General features: G+C 53.9%; 1 protein-coding gene across 2 annotated transcripts in view; it reads left to right on the plus strand.

Moving 5' to 3' along the window:
* The window catches only part of ASXL2 (ASXL transcriptional regulator 2), a 32,730-nt gene extending 21,327 nt beyond the window's left edge, over positions 1–11,403 (plus strand). For both annotated transcript variants that reach the window (XM_083494111.1, XM_083494112.1), the window contains 5 exons: positions 814–977; positions 3,670–3,766; positions 4,005–4,110; positions 5,502–6,234; positions 7,351–11,403. In XM_083494111.1, coding sequence (XP_083350237.1) covers positions 814–977; positions 3,670–3,766; positions 4,005–4,110; positions 5,502–6,234; positions 7,351–9,675 — 3,425 coding nt within the window. In that variant the 3' untranslated portion in view covers positions 9,676–11,403. The remainder of the gene's footprint in view (positions 1–813; positions 978–3,669; positions 3,767–4,004; positions 4,111–5,501; positions 6,235–7,350) is intronic.
* The last annotated feature ends 5,327 nt before the right edge of the window (positions 11,404–16,730 follow it).

The following is a 16,730-nucleotide window of genomic DNA, read 5'->3' on the forward strand; positions in this document are numbered from 1 at the left end:
ACCAGGGGCAAGATGGCGGGGTTGGAGCAGGAACTGGGGTCCAGAAGCCAGGAGTCCGAGGGTCAGAGAGCCGGGAGTCAAGAAGCTAAGGGTCCGAGGGTGAGGAAGCAAGCGGTCATGAAGTCAGGGGTCCGAGGATCAAGAAGCAAGGAGTCACGAGGTCAAGGGTCCGAGGATCAAGAAGCAGGGAGTCACGAGGTCAAGGGTCCGAGGATCAAGAAGCAGGGAGTCACGAAGTCAGGGGTCTGAGGATCAGGAAACTAGGAGTCAAAAAGCCAAACGCAGCAAGGCAAGAAACATGTTGCTGTGGCAAAGAGCTGAAGGGAAATGCTGACCTTATATCCCTTCCCGGCTCTTGCCACCAGGTGCTGTGAGTTAGCAATCGGCCTCACCTGTGTGGCCACACCTTGCCTCTTCAGAACAAACTTAGGAAGGCCCTGGTCCTGCAAAGTCCTACTGTCACAGGGCCTGGCTCCTGCACGCACTCCTGACACACATGCTCTGAAGGTGCAGAGTCTGCACCACTGAAGGTGGAGAACAGACCCAGGTTAGCTCCTGAGTTTTGGACAAGGAAGAGGAGAGAACCCTCCTACCTTCTGATGGTGGCAGCCTGGCATTGCCAGGAAGAGGTCCTGCCAGAGGACACTGAGCCTTGAGGGGTCTTCCGAGCCCAGGCTTCGGGCTGCTGCTCTGCCCCCGGTTGAGCCCTGCTGTGGGGCTGGCTTTCCCCTTCCGAGCTGAGGAGCTGCGTTCTGGCCTGCTGCTCCTCCCCTCCTCGCAGATGACCAGGGCCCTCTGTGCCTCTTTGCCCAGGGCAGCTGAAGAGGACGAAATGTGCCGAAATCGACGTGGAGACGCCTGACTCCATCCTGGTGAACACCAACCTGAGGGCGCTGATCAACAAACACACCTTCTCCGTGCTGCCGGCCGACTGTCAGCAGAGGCTGCTGCTGCTGCTCCCCGAGGTGGACAGGCAGGTAGGCTTTGTGGACTCATATAGTTGGGAGGGTCCCCCAGTGGCCATCTAGTCCAGCCCCCTGCAATTCAGGAATCGCACCTAAAGCATCCCCAACGGAGGGCATCCCTGTGGAGCTTTGGCGGTGGGGCAGGAGGGCAGCAGGGCGTGGGGCAGTGTGTGTGGGCTGCATGGCTCAGGTGGTTGAGTTACCCTGGACAGACTTGTCCCGAACCTGGTTCTGTTTGCTCAGAACATCAGCAGAAGCAGTTCCAAGCTGAGGAAACAGCCGCTTGGTTTGCACAAGCTGCAGCTTGTGTTCTGGGACATCAGCGGGAGTTGAGCTGCTCTGCGGCTTCTCTGCTCAGTCAGAGCTGCGTGCGGAAAAACAGGAACCCCAAAAGGACCCAGACCCCACCCCCTGCAGCTCCTGCTGCTGCAGCACTGATATTTTTGGAAAGGAGAATTAAAGACGCCAGTTTTGCCACATGCTGACCTGCCTGCTTGCTGCTGTGTGCCCCTCCCCCCCTGGTGTTTTTCATTCATTCATCTATCTATCTGTCTGTCTGTCTGTCTGTCTATCTGTCTATTTATCTATCGTATTTTTCCATGTATAAGACTAGATTTTCCCCTAAAAAATAATGTCAAAAATTAGGGAGCGTCTTATACACGTATACTTCTCCCCCCCCCCATTTTCTTAAATCTGAGTCCCCCAAAATAGGGGGTGTCTTATACATGGGGGGGGGTCTTATAGACAGAAAAATACGGTGTGTGTGTTTTATTAAATTTTCTGTTTTACAATTTAGTATGCTCATTTGAACATCCTTAAAATACCAGTGACATCCCTTCTTCTCTTTCCATGGTTCATTTTGCATATCATAAACCCCTGCATATTTTACAAAAATTCAGTATTCCATTATTACATCCATCAAAACTTACTCACACTGTTGAATTTATCTTAGTGCTGCCAACGTTTTCAGGTGTACACAGTTTCCCCCCATATATTCAATAAACATTTCCCAATCTTCTCTAAATACATGTTCTTCTTATTCTATATGTTAAGTCTGCAAGCTGTGCATATTCTGTCAGCTTAAGTTGCCATTCTTCTTTAGCTGGGACCTTGCTCATTTTCCATTTTTGGGCTAATGAAACATGGGCCACAGTAGCAGCATACATAAATAACCTTTTTTTAATTATCCCCAACAAAAAGGACTCTGTTGTTGTTATTTTTTGAAAAGTACTTTTAAACATTTTTTCCATTCATTATGGATTCTTTCCCAATACAGTGGACCCTCAGGTAACGTACCTCTCTGGATACGTAAACCTCGAGTTGCGAAAGCTGCAAACCTGGAAGTATTTTTCCGAGTTTTGCCACATGCGCAGAAGTGATCTGCGTGCATGCGTAGAAGCGCTCTATCGCGCCATGCGCAGAATCAGTACCTCTGGTTAAGGATTTTTCAGAGTGTGCACGGACCCCCGGAATGAATTAAATCCGTATCCAGAGGGTCCACTGTACTCTTTTACCCTTTTATGGCCCAGTAGACCTGAAGGAGCGTCTCCACCCCCATCGTTCTGCCCGGACGCTGAGGTCCAGCACCGAGGGCCTTCTGGCGGTTTCCTTCCTGCGAGAAGCCAAGTTACAGGGAAGCAGGCAGAGGGCCTTCTCGGTGGTGGCACCCGCCCTGTGGAACGCCCTCCCATCAGATGTCAAAGAGATAAACAACTACCTGACATTTAGAAGACATCTGAAGGCAGCCCTGTTCAGGGAAGTTTTTAATGTGTGACATTTTAATGTATTTTTAATCTTTGTTGGAAGCCGCCCAGAGTGGCTGGGGAGACCCAGCCAGATGGGCAGGGTACAAATAAATTATTATTATTATTATTATTATTATTATTATTATTATTATTATTATTATTATAGGTCCACTTCCCCTGGTGTTTTTCAAGGACCTTTAGAGAGATCGGCGCCTGCCACCCAGGGCAGGACATGGACTTAATTCCTTAGTTCTAACCTTCCAGTTCTGCCTGAAAAACACAGTGCTCCCTTCTTCCCTTCAGGAAAAGCACCTCTGCATTGATGTGGCCTTGCTAAAGTCTCTTCCGAAATGAGCAGGTCCCAAGCAGGTGGTCGTGGGAGGGGGGTGCAGGGGGATTTGGGGACAGGCAGGGAAGAAGCATCTGGGACGTGGGTAGTGCTGTGGGTTAAACAACAGAGCCTAGGACTTGCCGATCAGAAGGTCGCGGTTCGAATCCCCGCGACGGGGTGAGCTCTCGTTGCTCGGTCCCTGCTCCTGCCAACCTAGCAGTTCGAAAGCATGTGAAAGTGCAAGTAGATAAATAGGTACTGCTCTGGCGGGAAGGTAAACGGCGTTTCCGTGCGCTGCTCAGGTTCGCCAGAAGCGGCTTAGTCCTGCTGGCCACATGACCCGGAAGCTGTACGCTGGCTCCCTCGGCCAATAAAGCGAGATGAGCGCCGCAACCCCAGAGTCGGTCACGACTGGACCTAATGGTCAGGGGTCCCTTTACCCCTTTTACTAGGGAAGAAGCATGCCTGGAGCTCCCCAGACCCAGAGTACCTGCTCTCTAATCCTGAGGCTGGTTTCTCTCTACCTGCCTAGACGCTGCTTTGCCAACCTCCCTTCTCTGCTGGGAGACCTGGCAGAGGCGGTGTTGGGTCCTTGGCACCCCATTATTCTTCCTTCTCTCTTTCTCAGGTGGGACTGGATGGCTTGCTGAAGCTTAGCAGCTCCGCCCTGAACAACGAGTTCTTCACCTCCGCTGCCCAAGGGTGGAAGGAGCGACTATCGGAAGGTGAGGCCGCTGAGCCCTAAGTGAATCAGAACAGCAGCAGCAGCAGCCCCTCACCACCAAAGGGAAGCATTTTTGGGTTGCAGAGAGGGAAGTTGTCCCGGCTGCTTCGAACCCCTGGGCTCCTGCTCTTGGCTCAGCATCTGCTGCGCTTGGTTGGGCAGGGGGGCAGGTGCTGGGGGGACGGGACTGTCTCTCCCCTGCTGACCCCCTTCCTCCCCTTGCCTTGCGCGTGTGGCAGGAGAATTCACTCCGGAGATCCAGCTGAGGCTTCGTCAGGAGCTGGAGAAAGAGAAGAAGGTGGAGTTGTGGAAGGAGCACTTCTTTGAGAGCTACTACGGCCAGAGGTGAGGAGGGCATTGCCCTGCGCTCCCTCTTCCCTCATGCTTAGCTCTTCAGGGGTTCTGGGCTGTGTGTGTGTGTGAGAGAGAGAGAGGGGGGGCATGCTGTGCCCATCACTCAGAAGCATAGCATCTTCCTCTCCCTCCATCCCAGTGTCTGAAAGGGCAGCAGAAAGAGAATGAGATGAGTGAGAGAAGCAAGGAGCTTCTCTCTTTTTTTTCTTCTGAAAATGGCGCCCTTTTATTTATTTCTTTAATATATATTTTTAAAATTCATTTTCACTTTTAACATTTGTCATCATACATAAATTATAATCATTTTACAAACAGGATTCTCAGAATCCATGAACTTCCCTCCATCCCCCCATCGTTTCCCCAGATATTCTTTTCAAACTGCATCATATCATAGTCTCCATATTTTCCTAAATCTCAATTTTTATCATAGTTCTCGCTTCATTGCAAGTGTTTTTAAAATCCTGCCAGTGTTTTCAGTTGTTTACAGTGTTCTTTCAAGTAACTTTAAAAAAATTCCCCATTCTTTATTAAATTTATTGTCCTCTTGATCTCTGATTTTTCCCGGTCGTTTTCGGCAGTTCGGCGTAGTCCATCATCTTTATCAGCCTAGAAGCAAAGAGTTTCTCCTTCGATGTTTCTGGTCAAGTGTGGGGCAGGGCAGGCCTCTCCTGTCATGGGCAGCTGGATGGCTACCAGGCATGGGCAATGTATCGCTCTTCCAAACGCCAGTGGTGTGAGATTCTACTCCGCCATCGCCCTGTCAGAGTATAATAATAATAATAATAATAATAATAATAATAATAATAATAATTTATTATTTATACCCCGCCCATCTGGCTGGGTTTCCCCAGCCACTCTGGGCGGCTTCCAACAGAACACTAAAATACAATACCCTATTAAACATTAAAAGCTTCCCTAAACAGGGCTGCCTTCAGATGTCTTCTAAAAGTTTGGTAGTTGTTCTTCTCTTTGACATCTGGTGGGAGGGCGTTCCACAGGGCGGGTGCCACTACCAAGAAGGCCCTCTGCCTGGTTCCCTGTAACTTGGCTTCTCGCTATGAGGGAAACGCCAGAAGGCCCTCGGAGCTGGACCCTGGCATCCGGGGTAGAGATGCTCCTTCAGGTCTACTGGGCCGAGGCCGTTTAGCGCTTTTAAAGTCAGCACCAACACTTTGAATTGTAACTGGGATTCAGGTTGTTCCCTCCCCCTCCTTCCACCCAGCTAGCCATCTTACATTTGCCTCCCAAAACTAGGCCCCTCTGGGACTGTGTGGTTTTGAGTACAAGGGGGAGCTGACCTCTGCTCCTTGGTGCTGTGGGGAGAGAGCCCCCCAGGGCGTCTCACTGGTGCCTCTCCTTTCTCTCCCTGCCTCTCCTTCCAGCTCTGGGCTGAGTCTCGAAGAGTCGGCGCAGCTGACCTCCACTGCCCCACCTGCTGCTCAGGAGGACCAGTCGCAGGCCGAGAACCCAGCCACGCAGCCTCCACAATTCATGCCGGTCTCCGTGGCCACGCCTTGCAAAGAAGAGGCTGCTCCTGTGGCAACTCCAAAGGCGCAGGATGCCCTGGTGGTGCCACCGCTGCCAGGAGCCGCCAACAAAGAGGCGACGGAGGAGGAAAAGCCGCCACGGGCTTCCACGCCGCCAGAGGAGCTTGTGAAGTCGTCCTCGTCCTCCAGCAACACGCCCATCAGCCAGGCTCCCCGCAGGCCTTCCAGGGGGGCGGAGGAAGAGGCTGTGGCTGGGCGAGAAGAGGAGGCAGGAGAAGCCAAGAGGCCCCCACTGCCCTGCCCGGAGTCCCTTCCGGGGAAGGGAAGCGCAAGCCAACCAAAGATCCCAAGCAGCACCGCCACTGCTGCCGCTTCCGCCGCCTCCAGCGCCAGCCCGGAAGGAGAGTCTCGGGCGACGCCTGCCAAGGATGTCCTTCCTGCCAGCGCGGAACAGATGGACACCGGAGCGCAGGCTCTGAAGAGGAAGCCCGGGCCCCCTGAGGAGGCGGCCTTGTCCACGCCAGAGAAGCGGGCCCACGTTGAGGAGAAGTGCCCCCCCAGGCCGCCCTTTCAGAGCCCGCCGCAGCCCTTTCCCATCGCTCCTGTTCCCAAGGTCCCCCCACTCCGGGTAAGAGAGCTCTCTGCCTCGTGGTGGTTATGTCTGGGGGGCAAGGGGCTCTGGAGGGGGGGCGGGGGCCCTGCGTCTGCCTGGGCTGCTCCCCTCAACGGCGAGAGAGAACTGCGCACTCTCTTGAACTCCCGGGAGGAAAAGGTGGGGTGCAGACGCAGGAAGCCAACAAACACCCCGCAGAGCAGGGGAATGGGGTGGGGCGGGCGCAGGCTGGGCACGTCTCGACTCTTGGGAAGTTGGCTGGCAGCTGCAGGGTCTGCTTGCACGTCACCCCAAGCTTAAGCTTGGCAAATCCATTTAAGGAAGACTCTCATGAGGCCACAGAGAGTTTGGAAGCAGCCTGGTTGCCAGCACTGGCTTCAGGGGGCCAGAGGGGGAGGGACCTTCTATCCATCATGACAGGCACCATAAAGTGTCACTCAGCGGTAGGGAAACCTTGTTGGCTTAGAGCCAGGTCCTTATAAGGATCTGCCTCATGGCCCAGATGGGCAGGTGGGTGGGGCGTCCACCCACATAAATGATGTCAGGGTTGTTGTTTTTTGTCCTTTGACGTCCCAAAGTTGGGACGTCAAAGCACATAGAAACCATAGAATTGCAGAGTTGGAAGGGACCCAGAGGACCATCTAGTTCCAGATAGCGAGCTGCTGCTATGAACAAGCATTTTTCCACTTCTTTCAGCAGCTGCTTTGCAGCAGACCCCCCCTGAATAGCGTCTGCTGCATGCATTGAAAGCACAGCAAAGCTGAGCAGGTTTGGGTGTGCGAGAGCTTCCTTCAGGGCAATCTCTTGCGCGCCCAGACCAAGCAGGGCTGCCCTCCCTTAGCAGCTGGTGGTTGGATGCTGTGACCAAGCCCTGCCCTTTCCTGTGGACATCAGGTGTGTGTGTGGGGGGGGGTTAGTTGGCAAAAAAAAAGTTCAGCAGGCCAAGACTGGCCCATGAGCTGGAGGTTGAAGTCTCACGTGGGATCTTGCCTGCTGGAGCTCGTTGACAGCGCTGCTCTCGCTTCTCGGGAAACAAATCCTTCCTTGGCATGAGGACTGGCCGGCTCAGAGGTGCCACTTTGCCAGGGATCCTCCCGCCAGCTCACCTGCCTTTATTCTTCTCTCTTCCAGATCCCCGTCTCCAGGATCCAGGGTTCTCCCTCGCCATTTCCTGCCGCCAGCCAGGTCTCTCCCAGGCCCGGCTTCCCAGTCACCATCACCAGTCCCAGGAGGACAGGGGCCAGGACTCTGGCGGATATCAAAGCCCGCGCCAGGATGGCCAGGGCCCAGCGGGCAGCAGCTGCCGCGGCCGCTGCCGCCTCCGGCGCTGCTCCTCCTGCGTCCTTTGTGGGAGCCATCCCGGGGCCCGGCCCCGGCGGGGGGAGAGGAGAGGAGCAGAGCAGCGTCGCACCAGGGAGGCCTCATGGAGCTGCGCTGGACCTGGCAGGCCCTGGAGGCGGGGGAGGTCCACGAAGGGCCCCTGGCCCCGGAGCCCCTTCCGCCTGCCCCCCAGCGCCACCCCCCGCGGCGCCCCAGCCAGCACCCTCTGTCGGTCCTGCAAGAGCACAGCTACAGCCGGCTCCCCCAGGGCGGCCCCCAGGACCGGGCCCCGGGGCGGAGACCCCGCCAGCCCCCCAGGCAGAGATAGGCAGTGCCAGCCACTCGCACTTGGCCACCTCTGCCGGCCGGGGGGTCCCTTCGGGCTCAAGCGCCAGGCCGCCTGCAGGGATGGGTGGCCCTGGGAACGCCTCTCCCACAATCATCCTGATTTCCGGGGCGTCCTGTGGTTCCGAAGGCCCCAGCCTAGCCAGTAAAAGTGGGGCTGAAGCGGCTCCGGCTGCCGGTGCCACGGCTCCAGGGGGGAAACCCCTCTCTTCAGCTCAGGCACCCCCCGGGCTCTTCCGGGCGCCCCCGTCTCCTGCCGCTCAGGCCGGCCCACTGGCACCGCCGGCTGCGACATCCCCTGCCGTCGCCCACAGCCTTAAAGCGCCCCCTGGCCCCTCGAGCGGAAGCGCCGTTGCCACGCCCTTCCTCAAGGGCAGCTCCAGCATCCCAGCCAACAACCCCCTGGTGGCCCAGCTGCTGCAGGGGAAATCGGTGCCCATGGAGCAGATCCTGCCCAAGCCCCTGACCCGGGCCGGGGAGATGAAGACCCTCCCTCTCCCCACAAAGGAAGGCAGAGAGCCAGCAGCAGCTTCTCCACAGAGGGAAGCCGGAGAGAGGCAGCCGCCGCCCCCAGCCGCCTCGCAGCTGAGCGGGAAGCCAGACTCCAGCCAGGGCAGGCAGCTGCTGCCGCCGCCACCCCACGGCCCTGCCCCCTGCTCCCCCTTCCCAGGACGGGACTTGTGGGGCGTCAGTGCCGCCCCCTTCCCCAGCCAGGATGCCCAGGAGAACCAACACCTCCAGGCCCTGATGCAGGCGGCTCCCAGGCAGGGCCCCCTGCCCACTTCCTCGCCCCCTCCCCAGCTCCCCCCACTCCCCGCAGACTTCCCTGTGGAGAACAGCAGCTCCCCCAGCCAGAGCTTTGTCCTGGGATTCGCCGGCAGGAGGACGTCCAAGCCTGCCATGTCGGGACATTATCTCCTGAACATCTCCACCTACGGGCGCTGCCCCGAGAACCTCCGGAGGAGCCTGGCCGTGCCCCCAGAGAGCCACCTGTGCCCCGAGGGGCCCAAGATGGAGTTCAAGGAACGAGAGGCGGCGGCCGTGAGTGGCGGGGAAGACGGGCGAGAGACGGATGACATGGAGGACGAAGAGGCGTTTGTTGCGGCGAAGGAGGAGCCCCTGCCTCACAAGGGGGCAGGAGGAGAGGGCGAGCCGGTGAGCCCCCCCAGAAGGAGCACCAAGAAGGCGGAGCTGGCAGAAGGCAGCCCGGCCGAGGCAGCCACCCGCACACTCTCTGCAGGCCCAGATTTTGCCCGGAGTGCCCTGGCGAGGGACTTCCTGCGGGCAGCCCAGGAGCAAGTGGCTCAGGCAGTGAGGGGGGAGAGGAAGCCCTGCAGCCTGGAGCTGCCTCCCTCGGCCGCGCAGGCGGAGCCCCTCCCTCCCCGGCCCCCGCTGCTGCTCTCCCCCTCGCAGCAGCCCCCCCGCCTCTTTGGGGGTCCGGGCGGGGCGCCGCTCCTTGGCTCAGGCTACAGCGGCACCATCAACGTCTCTGCGTCTCCTGACCTGCGCCAGGAGGCCCTCCTGACAGGGCTCTCGGACCCCGGGCGCATGGGGGACGTGGTCTCCTTCTCGGTGACGGTGACGACCATCCCCGCCGGGCAGCAGGGGCCTGCGGGCCGAGGCCACCCTCTCCCGGGCCAGGCCTTCTCGGAGGACAGCCGCTTGGACCTGCCCTCCAAGTGCTACTGCCGCTTGAAAGCCATGATCGTCTGCAAGGGCTGCGGGGCGTTCTGCCACGACGACTGCATCGGCCCCTCCAAACTCTGCGTCTCCTGCCTGGTGGTGCGGTAGCAGCTCCAGACGGGCTGCTGGGGGGCGGCGTCCTCTTTGGGGAGCAGGAGGGGCGCCCTGCCGAACCGGGAGCCCTTTCCCCTGCCCCCCCACCCCTCCAGCCACCCGCTCTGTTTCCTCCAGAGCGTCAGAAGCACCTTGGACAGACGGATGGACGGCAGAAGCTCTTGGGACAAGTGTTTGCACTTCAGGAATCATGTAAATACGTTGCGTTGTGTGGTTTTTTTTCTTTTTGTCTTAAAAAAAGAAATGTTTCAAATTGCTTAAGATCAATCTGATTGATTTGAACTCCCGTGTTCATCAAGCATCTTTCCCCACGCCAGAAAAAGGTGGCTCTGGCCAGGCCCCTCCCATGGCTGAACTGGGCTCTCCAGCGTGGCAGCCAGCCAGCCCCCTGGCGTGCCATTCTTCTCATTGGTGGTAGAGGCTGGCACCCAGTTCTGGCTGGCTGGCTGCCCCCTTTCCTTATGGCGCTGTGTGCGCACTCATGCGCAGTGCCCTAATGAACCCAGCAGTTGTGGGTCTTGTGCACCAGCAGGCAGGTGGGCGCCCGGTTTCTCTGCAGGGTTTGGTCACTCTGGATGCTATATTGTGGGGAAAGTCCCCTTGGGGCCCCATCCAGCTCAGCACTCTCTTCTCACAGCCCCCAACCAGAGGCCCATGAGATGGGAAGCTGCCTGCCATGCGTTGTCTCCTCACACGCCCCCCCATGGGCCCCACACATGCAGAGTTTTGTATTTGAAGCAGAGTTCAGTGTTCTTCAGAAGGAAAGCGTCCTCTCTCTTTTCTCAAAGGCAAGGATACTGAATCAAGCCCCCCGGTCCAGCCGCCCAGGTGTTTCCCCGTCACATTATGCCTCGGCAGCGTTCTCACTCAGGGCCCAGTCAGTCGCCACGTCCTGGTTTCAGGTGTTTGGCGTTGAAGTGGAGCGCAGATCTGAGTTGTGGGGCTAGCAGGGGCTCCAGCTGGCAGTTGAGGTGGGTTGCAGGAGCCCGGGCAACCAGGCCCCACATCCGCCTTTCCTCATAATTACTTCCTGCCAGGAGACCTGGGGAGCAGAGCCCAGCCTGGGCCGCCTCCTCATCCTGCAGGGCTTGCAAGCTCACGGGGCCCCTGGGGCCACGGCAGGGAGCGCCCTCTCTTACCCTTCCTTTTCGTTTTCTGCCCCAATGCAATATATTTGATATGACTGAAAATCGAATTAAGAGATTATAATTAATATATTTTAAGTAATATATATTTTAGTACATCCGTATTATGAAAGGAGAATGGCAAAGGACTTGTGAAGCAGACACACAAGGTGTTTATGTGCGCGTGCGCGGTTTTGAACATGTCTCTCCCTCCCGCAGAGGAACTGAAAGCGCCTGTGCTGATTGCAATAAAGAGGGTGGCCTGAGAGAAATGCAACGTGGCTCATCAGAAGGCCTTTCACTTCCCCTCGGCCACGAGACACATTGAGATACCTGAGGGAGTGCAAAACTTTCATCTGCTGTTGCCTTTTAAAAAGAGACTTAAATTGGAACTGAGAATATGTATAGAGACGTCAGGTTGACACCATTTAAAAAGTCATATTTTTTCACAAATAATATAGAAAGAAAAGAATATTTTACTTAAGAGTTTTAAGTATTTGAAATAAATATAGGTATGTAAATATTCTGTATGTACTTCATATATTATTTTATTTTACATTTTATTGTAAACAAATGGATATTAAAATCTTGGAACTGGTTTGATGGTTGCCTCCGACTTCTGGGAAGCAAATTGCGAATCCTGAAGAGGAAGAAGCTTTGCTTTGTGTTCTCTTTCCCCATTTCCCCTTTCGTTTCTGGGACGGTAGGCGGTGGGTGCTTAGAGCATCCTTGAAGTTCACAACGACCCTTTTGGGGAGGATAATTGGAGGAAGAGTGGCGTCCCCAAAGGCCCACCAGAGTTGGGAATTCCTGTGTCAAGGCCAACATCTCGGCGGCAGCAGTTTGCACCACACAGAGCGTGTTTCTGTTGCGATGCGCGCAAGGGAACGGGGGCAATTGGCTGGGCTCCAGCCCACCGGCCCGTTGCCAGTCAAACTCCAGTCCTCGGTTCTGCATCAAGACTGTAACTTAGAGCTTCAGAAGCCTTTCAGAAGCTGAGCACGCAAGCCAGCAGAGATCACAAACTCTTTGCGACGGAAGAGCAGACATAGGCATATGTAAAGCATATTTTCAAGCAGTTTATTCAGCATAGATCCGGACAAAGAAAACGTGTCTGCTCTCCCTCATGTCCAAGAGCTACAAGCAGCATTAGGCAAAAGCTAGACACAAACGGAAGTTCCCAGCAAGCTGTGCTGGAATGTAAACAGACATACAACAGCTCCACACATCTGTTTAGGTGGAACGGAACATCAGTATCCTAACAGTTTCTAGATGCTCTCTACATGGAGGAGGGAGGGAGGGACTGGCGGTGAACAGTGTGGCAGAATCTAGTGATCTAGTTCTCGGTAAGGCATTGGAGAGAGGTTTGAATGGGACAGCAGGTTTTGAAAAAGCAGACGGGTTTGCTGGTGTAGGCAGAGGAGTTTCCCAAACTTTGGTCTCCAGCCGTGGTTGGACTACAACTCCCATCATCCTTGACCTTGGTCCTGCTAGCTAGGGATGATGGGTGTTGTAGTCCAACAACAGCTGGAGACCTAAGTTTGGGAAGCACTGCTCTAGAGGCAAAGAAGTAGAGAACCTGTTGCGGGAGGGGGGGTGTCATAACGACTAGAAGCCTGAAGTGGAGCGTGATGGAGCCAATTTGGAGATTTAACTTGAGAGCAGGAATAGAGAGTGCTTTGGGAACTGCTTCCGCCAGCTTTCCTGAGCTAAAATACAGTGGTTTTCCAATCACCTTGAAGCTCCACCCACCTCCTAATTCCAAGGCCTCCAGCCCTTGCAGTTAAGGAAGGCTCCCAGGTGGGAGAACATTTTTGCCTGCCCTCTGAAAGCGTGTCGAGCAAAAACTGCTGGTATTGCACAGAGGCAGTGGCTCTTGGGGGGTGGGTTGCAAGAACATGCTTGGGACATTGACCCCCACCCACCTTGGTCTTTCCTGTGGCCCAAATCAAAGTTCCTGTTGTGGAGGTGGTCTTGGAACACACCTGGATATGTTCTGAGAGCCCAGTCTCATCAATGCCGCTACCCGGAAGATGTCCTGAAACAATAATTTCTTCCCAGGCTTGGCAGTGCTCCGAAAAGCCTCTTCACCGCACAAGCAATTTAGGGCAGCTTCAAATTACAACGGCTGTCTTGTGTCACAAATGGCCATGAGTAGGCCATCCATCTGCCTCCAAAGTGCAAATTGTGTGTATGTTCACATGGAAACTTACTGAGGGCGGGATCGTGCCCAGCGAGGCAAACGGATCTGGCGCATGGAGCACAATCCAAGGATTTCCCTTGTGCAAACCCCACTGAATGGGGGGCAGCGGCTGCGCAAAGGCTTTGGTGGGGCTCTGTTTCTTTCAAAACTCCCTGTTCCTTTTAGTTTGTATGGGGAAGGAGCCACTTGGGCTCAGGCCCCAGAATGTATTGGTTGGAAATGTGCCAAGCACATCTGGGGGTAAAGACACATCTTGCAATCAACGCTGTGTGTTTCTCCACCCCACTTAGATGGAACCAAGTTTTACATGGCGTTGCCGCAGTGAAATTTAAAATTGCACAGAGCAGAAGTATTAAAATGCACGGATTTTGTGTTGTGGGGTGGGTGGCCTTTTTTGAACAACCCCTGGGCTGAATGTTCCCCTTTGTTGCATTTTCAAATTGCTTTGTTGGGGCAGAGGCTTTGCTGGAATTCCTGCAGGAGCCCTTTGCCAAGATATTTCTGGGCTTCTATGTTGGAAGGTGCCTTGCTGGAAAGGAAATCCCTGCAGCAGCTCTGGAGTAATAAAGAGCAGGGCAGGGATCTGGTGAGGATCAATATTATCGGCCAAATGACAAATAAAAAAGGCTGAAATCTTAATCATTACAGTGCAATCATGTGGCAGCAATTCACGCTTTGAGAGAGAACAGTACAAGTGTAAAAGCTCCAGTATTAAAAGTGTAAAACCCAGACATGTCCTCTTTCGGGGAGACAACATGCCCATCTGGACAGATTTTTACATTTTAAAAGTGTAGCAGGAACCCCCCACCCCAATCATTCTGTTTGCACAAACTTCACACACACTCACACTCACACACTACATACGCCACATTTCTGTTATAAATTCATAGAAAATCAACCATACATCAGATTTGCACTGTTCCATTTTTATTTTACTATCAAAGGAAGGGTGGCTTGGTTTCTGGTCAGCCATAATCTCTTCAGCATACCAGCACATCCACAGGAGCCCTGCCCAGTTGCTATGTCAGCCTTGATAATCCCAGACAGAAGACAATCAAAATGACAAAGAACTTGCATATGGTAGTGGATTCAGAACAGACTGAAACAAAGGACAATGATCAGATCTTCCCTCTGGGGGCAGGAAACTGCCAACTCCCCTTTGTCTCCTGGAAGTGACTCATGGGCAGGGGGAAAGCCAGGTGACTGGACACTCAGGGTACCACCACAACTCCTCCCTCAACCCCTCCTTTCTGTAATGTATGCATGATGTTTCTGGGGGTGGGCTTGACCTAGAGGAGGGGAATTTCAAAAGTTTTTATAAGGTCTTGCAGCCCATTGTTCTGGGTCTTTTCCTCTCTCTTGCAAGTGAAGGAAATACCCTGTTGCAACAGTTCAATAAAGGCCAAGCCTACAGGCTGCTGTTTTGCTCCAAGTTATCCTGGTTGGTGTCTTTGTTTTTGTCCAAGAGAGCCCTCAGATTTTTCCGTTAACAAAAGAAATATCTGGGGTTTTGCCTTGGGAGGAGCAGCGGCTCTGCAAGCCGCGGCTGCTGCCAGCCTGAGTGGGGTGCAGTGGCCCTGTGTGCCTCTTCCCCCAGCTCGGGCTGCCCTCTTATTTGCTCTTCAAGATACGGGAACCCTAGTAAAACCAGCGGGTCACACATGAAGACGCAGCCTCTGGATTTCTAGAAAAGGCCACTGGCAAATTATTTATTTCAACCATTTATGTGCCACTTAACGCTTTCCTAAGTGGTTGCAGAACATAAAATCAGTTAAAAGGAACCATGAACCAGGAAAAAATAGGAAAAGATCTGGGTTGGGGGGCTCAGCCTTGTTTCTTTCCTTTTCAGCTGTTCCCTCAGGTCACCATTATCCTCCCCTCTTTTAACTTCAGTAGTTCCCTCCTTCCTTATCATGCTGCCGACATTCAGCTTCGTGTTTCCTCTCTGTCCCCTTCTTCAGCTATTAATAAATAACCGTTTCATCTTTGGACAAAATCTCTGGAACGCAGAACTTGTGGTCTGGCCTCATTATCAGTTTGTTTCCTCCTTTCCCTTCAATTTTAGGTTTGGCTGTCATTGTCTCTTGTGGTTATTTTGGATTCCACTTTGTCTCATCTCCCTTTTGTTCACGACACAGTGAAATTCTGCCATTATTATTTTGAAGCTTCTTTCAGCTCTTTCTCCTGCAGCAACCCAATAATTCCACAAGCAGACACACTGGTCTTATTTGGTCCTGCCAGGCACATCTTCTTTGCAAAATTCTCATCTCCATTTCTTTTGTCCATTTGCAGACCTGCTGCTGGTCTTGCTCTTTTCTGTGGTCCATGTTTCATCCCTTTTGGGCTTGATCTCCTTGGTCACCTCCTCTGCTTCTCTACGCTGTAGTCTTCTCTCTCTTCCCACGTCAGCCCCAGGCCCAGATCCTTCTGCCCTGCAGTTCCCAGCCCTCTTCACCTCCCAGGCTTCTTGTTGTTGAGTCGTTTAGTCGTGTCCGCCTCTTCGTGACCCCCTGGACCAGAGCACGCCAGGCCCTCCTGTCTTCCACTGCCTCCCGCAGTTTGGTCAGACTCATGCTGGTAGCTTCCAGAACACTGTCCCACCATCTCGTCCTCCGTCGTCCCCTTCTCCTTGTGCCCTCCATCTTTCCCAACATCAGGGTCTTTTCCAGGGAGTCTTCTCTTCTCAGGAGGTGGCCAGAGTCTTGGAGCCTCAGCTTCATGATCTGTCCTTCCAGTGAGCACTCAGGGCAGATTTCCTTCAAAATGGAGAGGTTTGGTCTTCTTGCAGTCCATGGGAGTCTCAAGAGTCTCCTCCAGCACCAGAATTCAAAAGCATTCATTCTTCTGGCGATCAGCCTTCTTTATGGTCCAGCTCTCACTTCCATACATCACTACTGGGAAAACCATGGCTTTAACTATACGGACCTTTGTTGGGAAGGTGATGTCTCTGCTTTTTAAGATGCTGTCTAGGTTTGTCATCGCCTTTCTCCCAAGGAGCAGGCGTCTTTTAATTTCGCTGCTGCTGTCACTATCTGCAGTGATCATGGAGCCCAAGAAAGTAAAATCTCGCACTGCCTCCATTTCTTCCCCTTCTATTTGCCAGGAGGTGATGGGCCCAGTGGCCATGATCTTCTATTTTTGATGTTGAGCTTCAAACCATATTTTGCACTCTCCTCTTTCACCTCATTTCTCCCAGCCTACAAGGGGCCAAAGGACATACCTCTCACCCCTTTTGCCATGTTGCGGCAGACCCCCCCCCCCTCTCCTTGTGAGCTTGCAGTGTGCAGAGAGCTTGTAACCACTCCTTTTTTATAAAAAACATGAAAAGCAGTATATAAATATTTTTAAAATCCATTTTGGAAAAAGCTATATAAATCTTTTTGCCTGTATGATAAAGAGTTTTGAAAAAGTATGTTACTAATTATTGGGACTCAAGGCAGGAGCAGGAAAGGGGAAGGAAGGGGTTAGGCTAGGGGAGCAGGGAGAATAATCTGATTGCTTATCAGATTACTGGAAGGAACAAGATCGGTCCAGTTTCCTGAAGGAGCGTCTCCATCCCCATCGTTCTGCCTGGACGCTGAGGTCCAGCTCCAAGGGCCTTCTCGCGCTTCCCTCATTGCGAGAAGCCAAGTTACAGGGAACCAGGCAGAGGGCCTTCTGGGTGGTGGTGCCCGCCCTGTGGAACACCCTCCCACCAGATATCAAAGAGAAAAATAACTACC

This window comes from Podarcis liolepis, assembly GCF_965112155.1.
Source record: "Podarcis liolepis genome assembly, chromosome: 3".
NCBI lineage: Eukaryota > Metazoa > Chordata > Lepidosauria > Squamata > Lacertidae > Podarcis > Podarcis liolepis.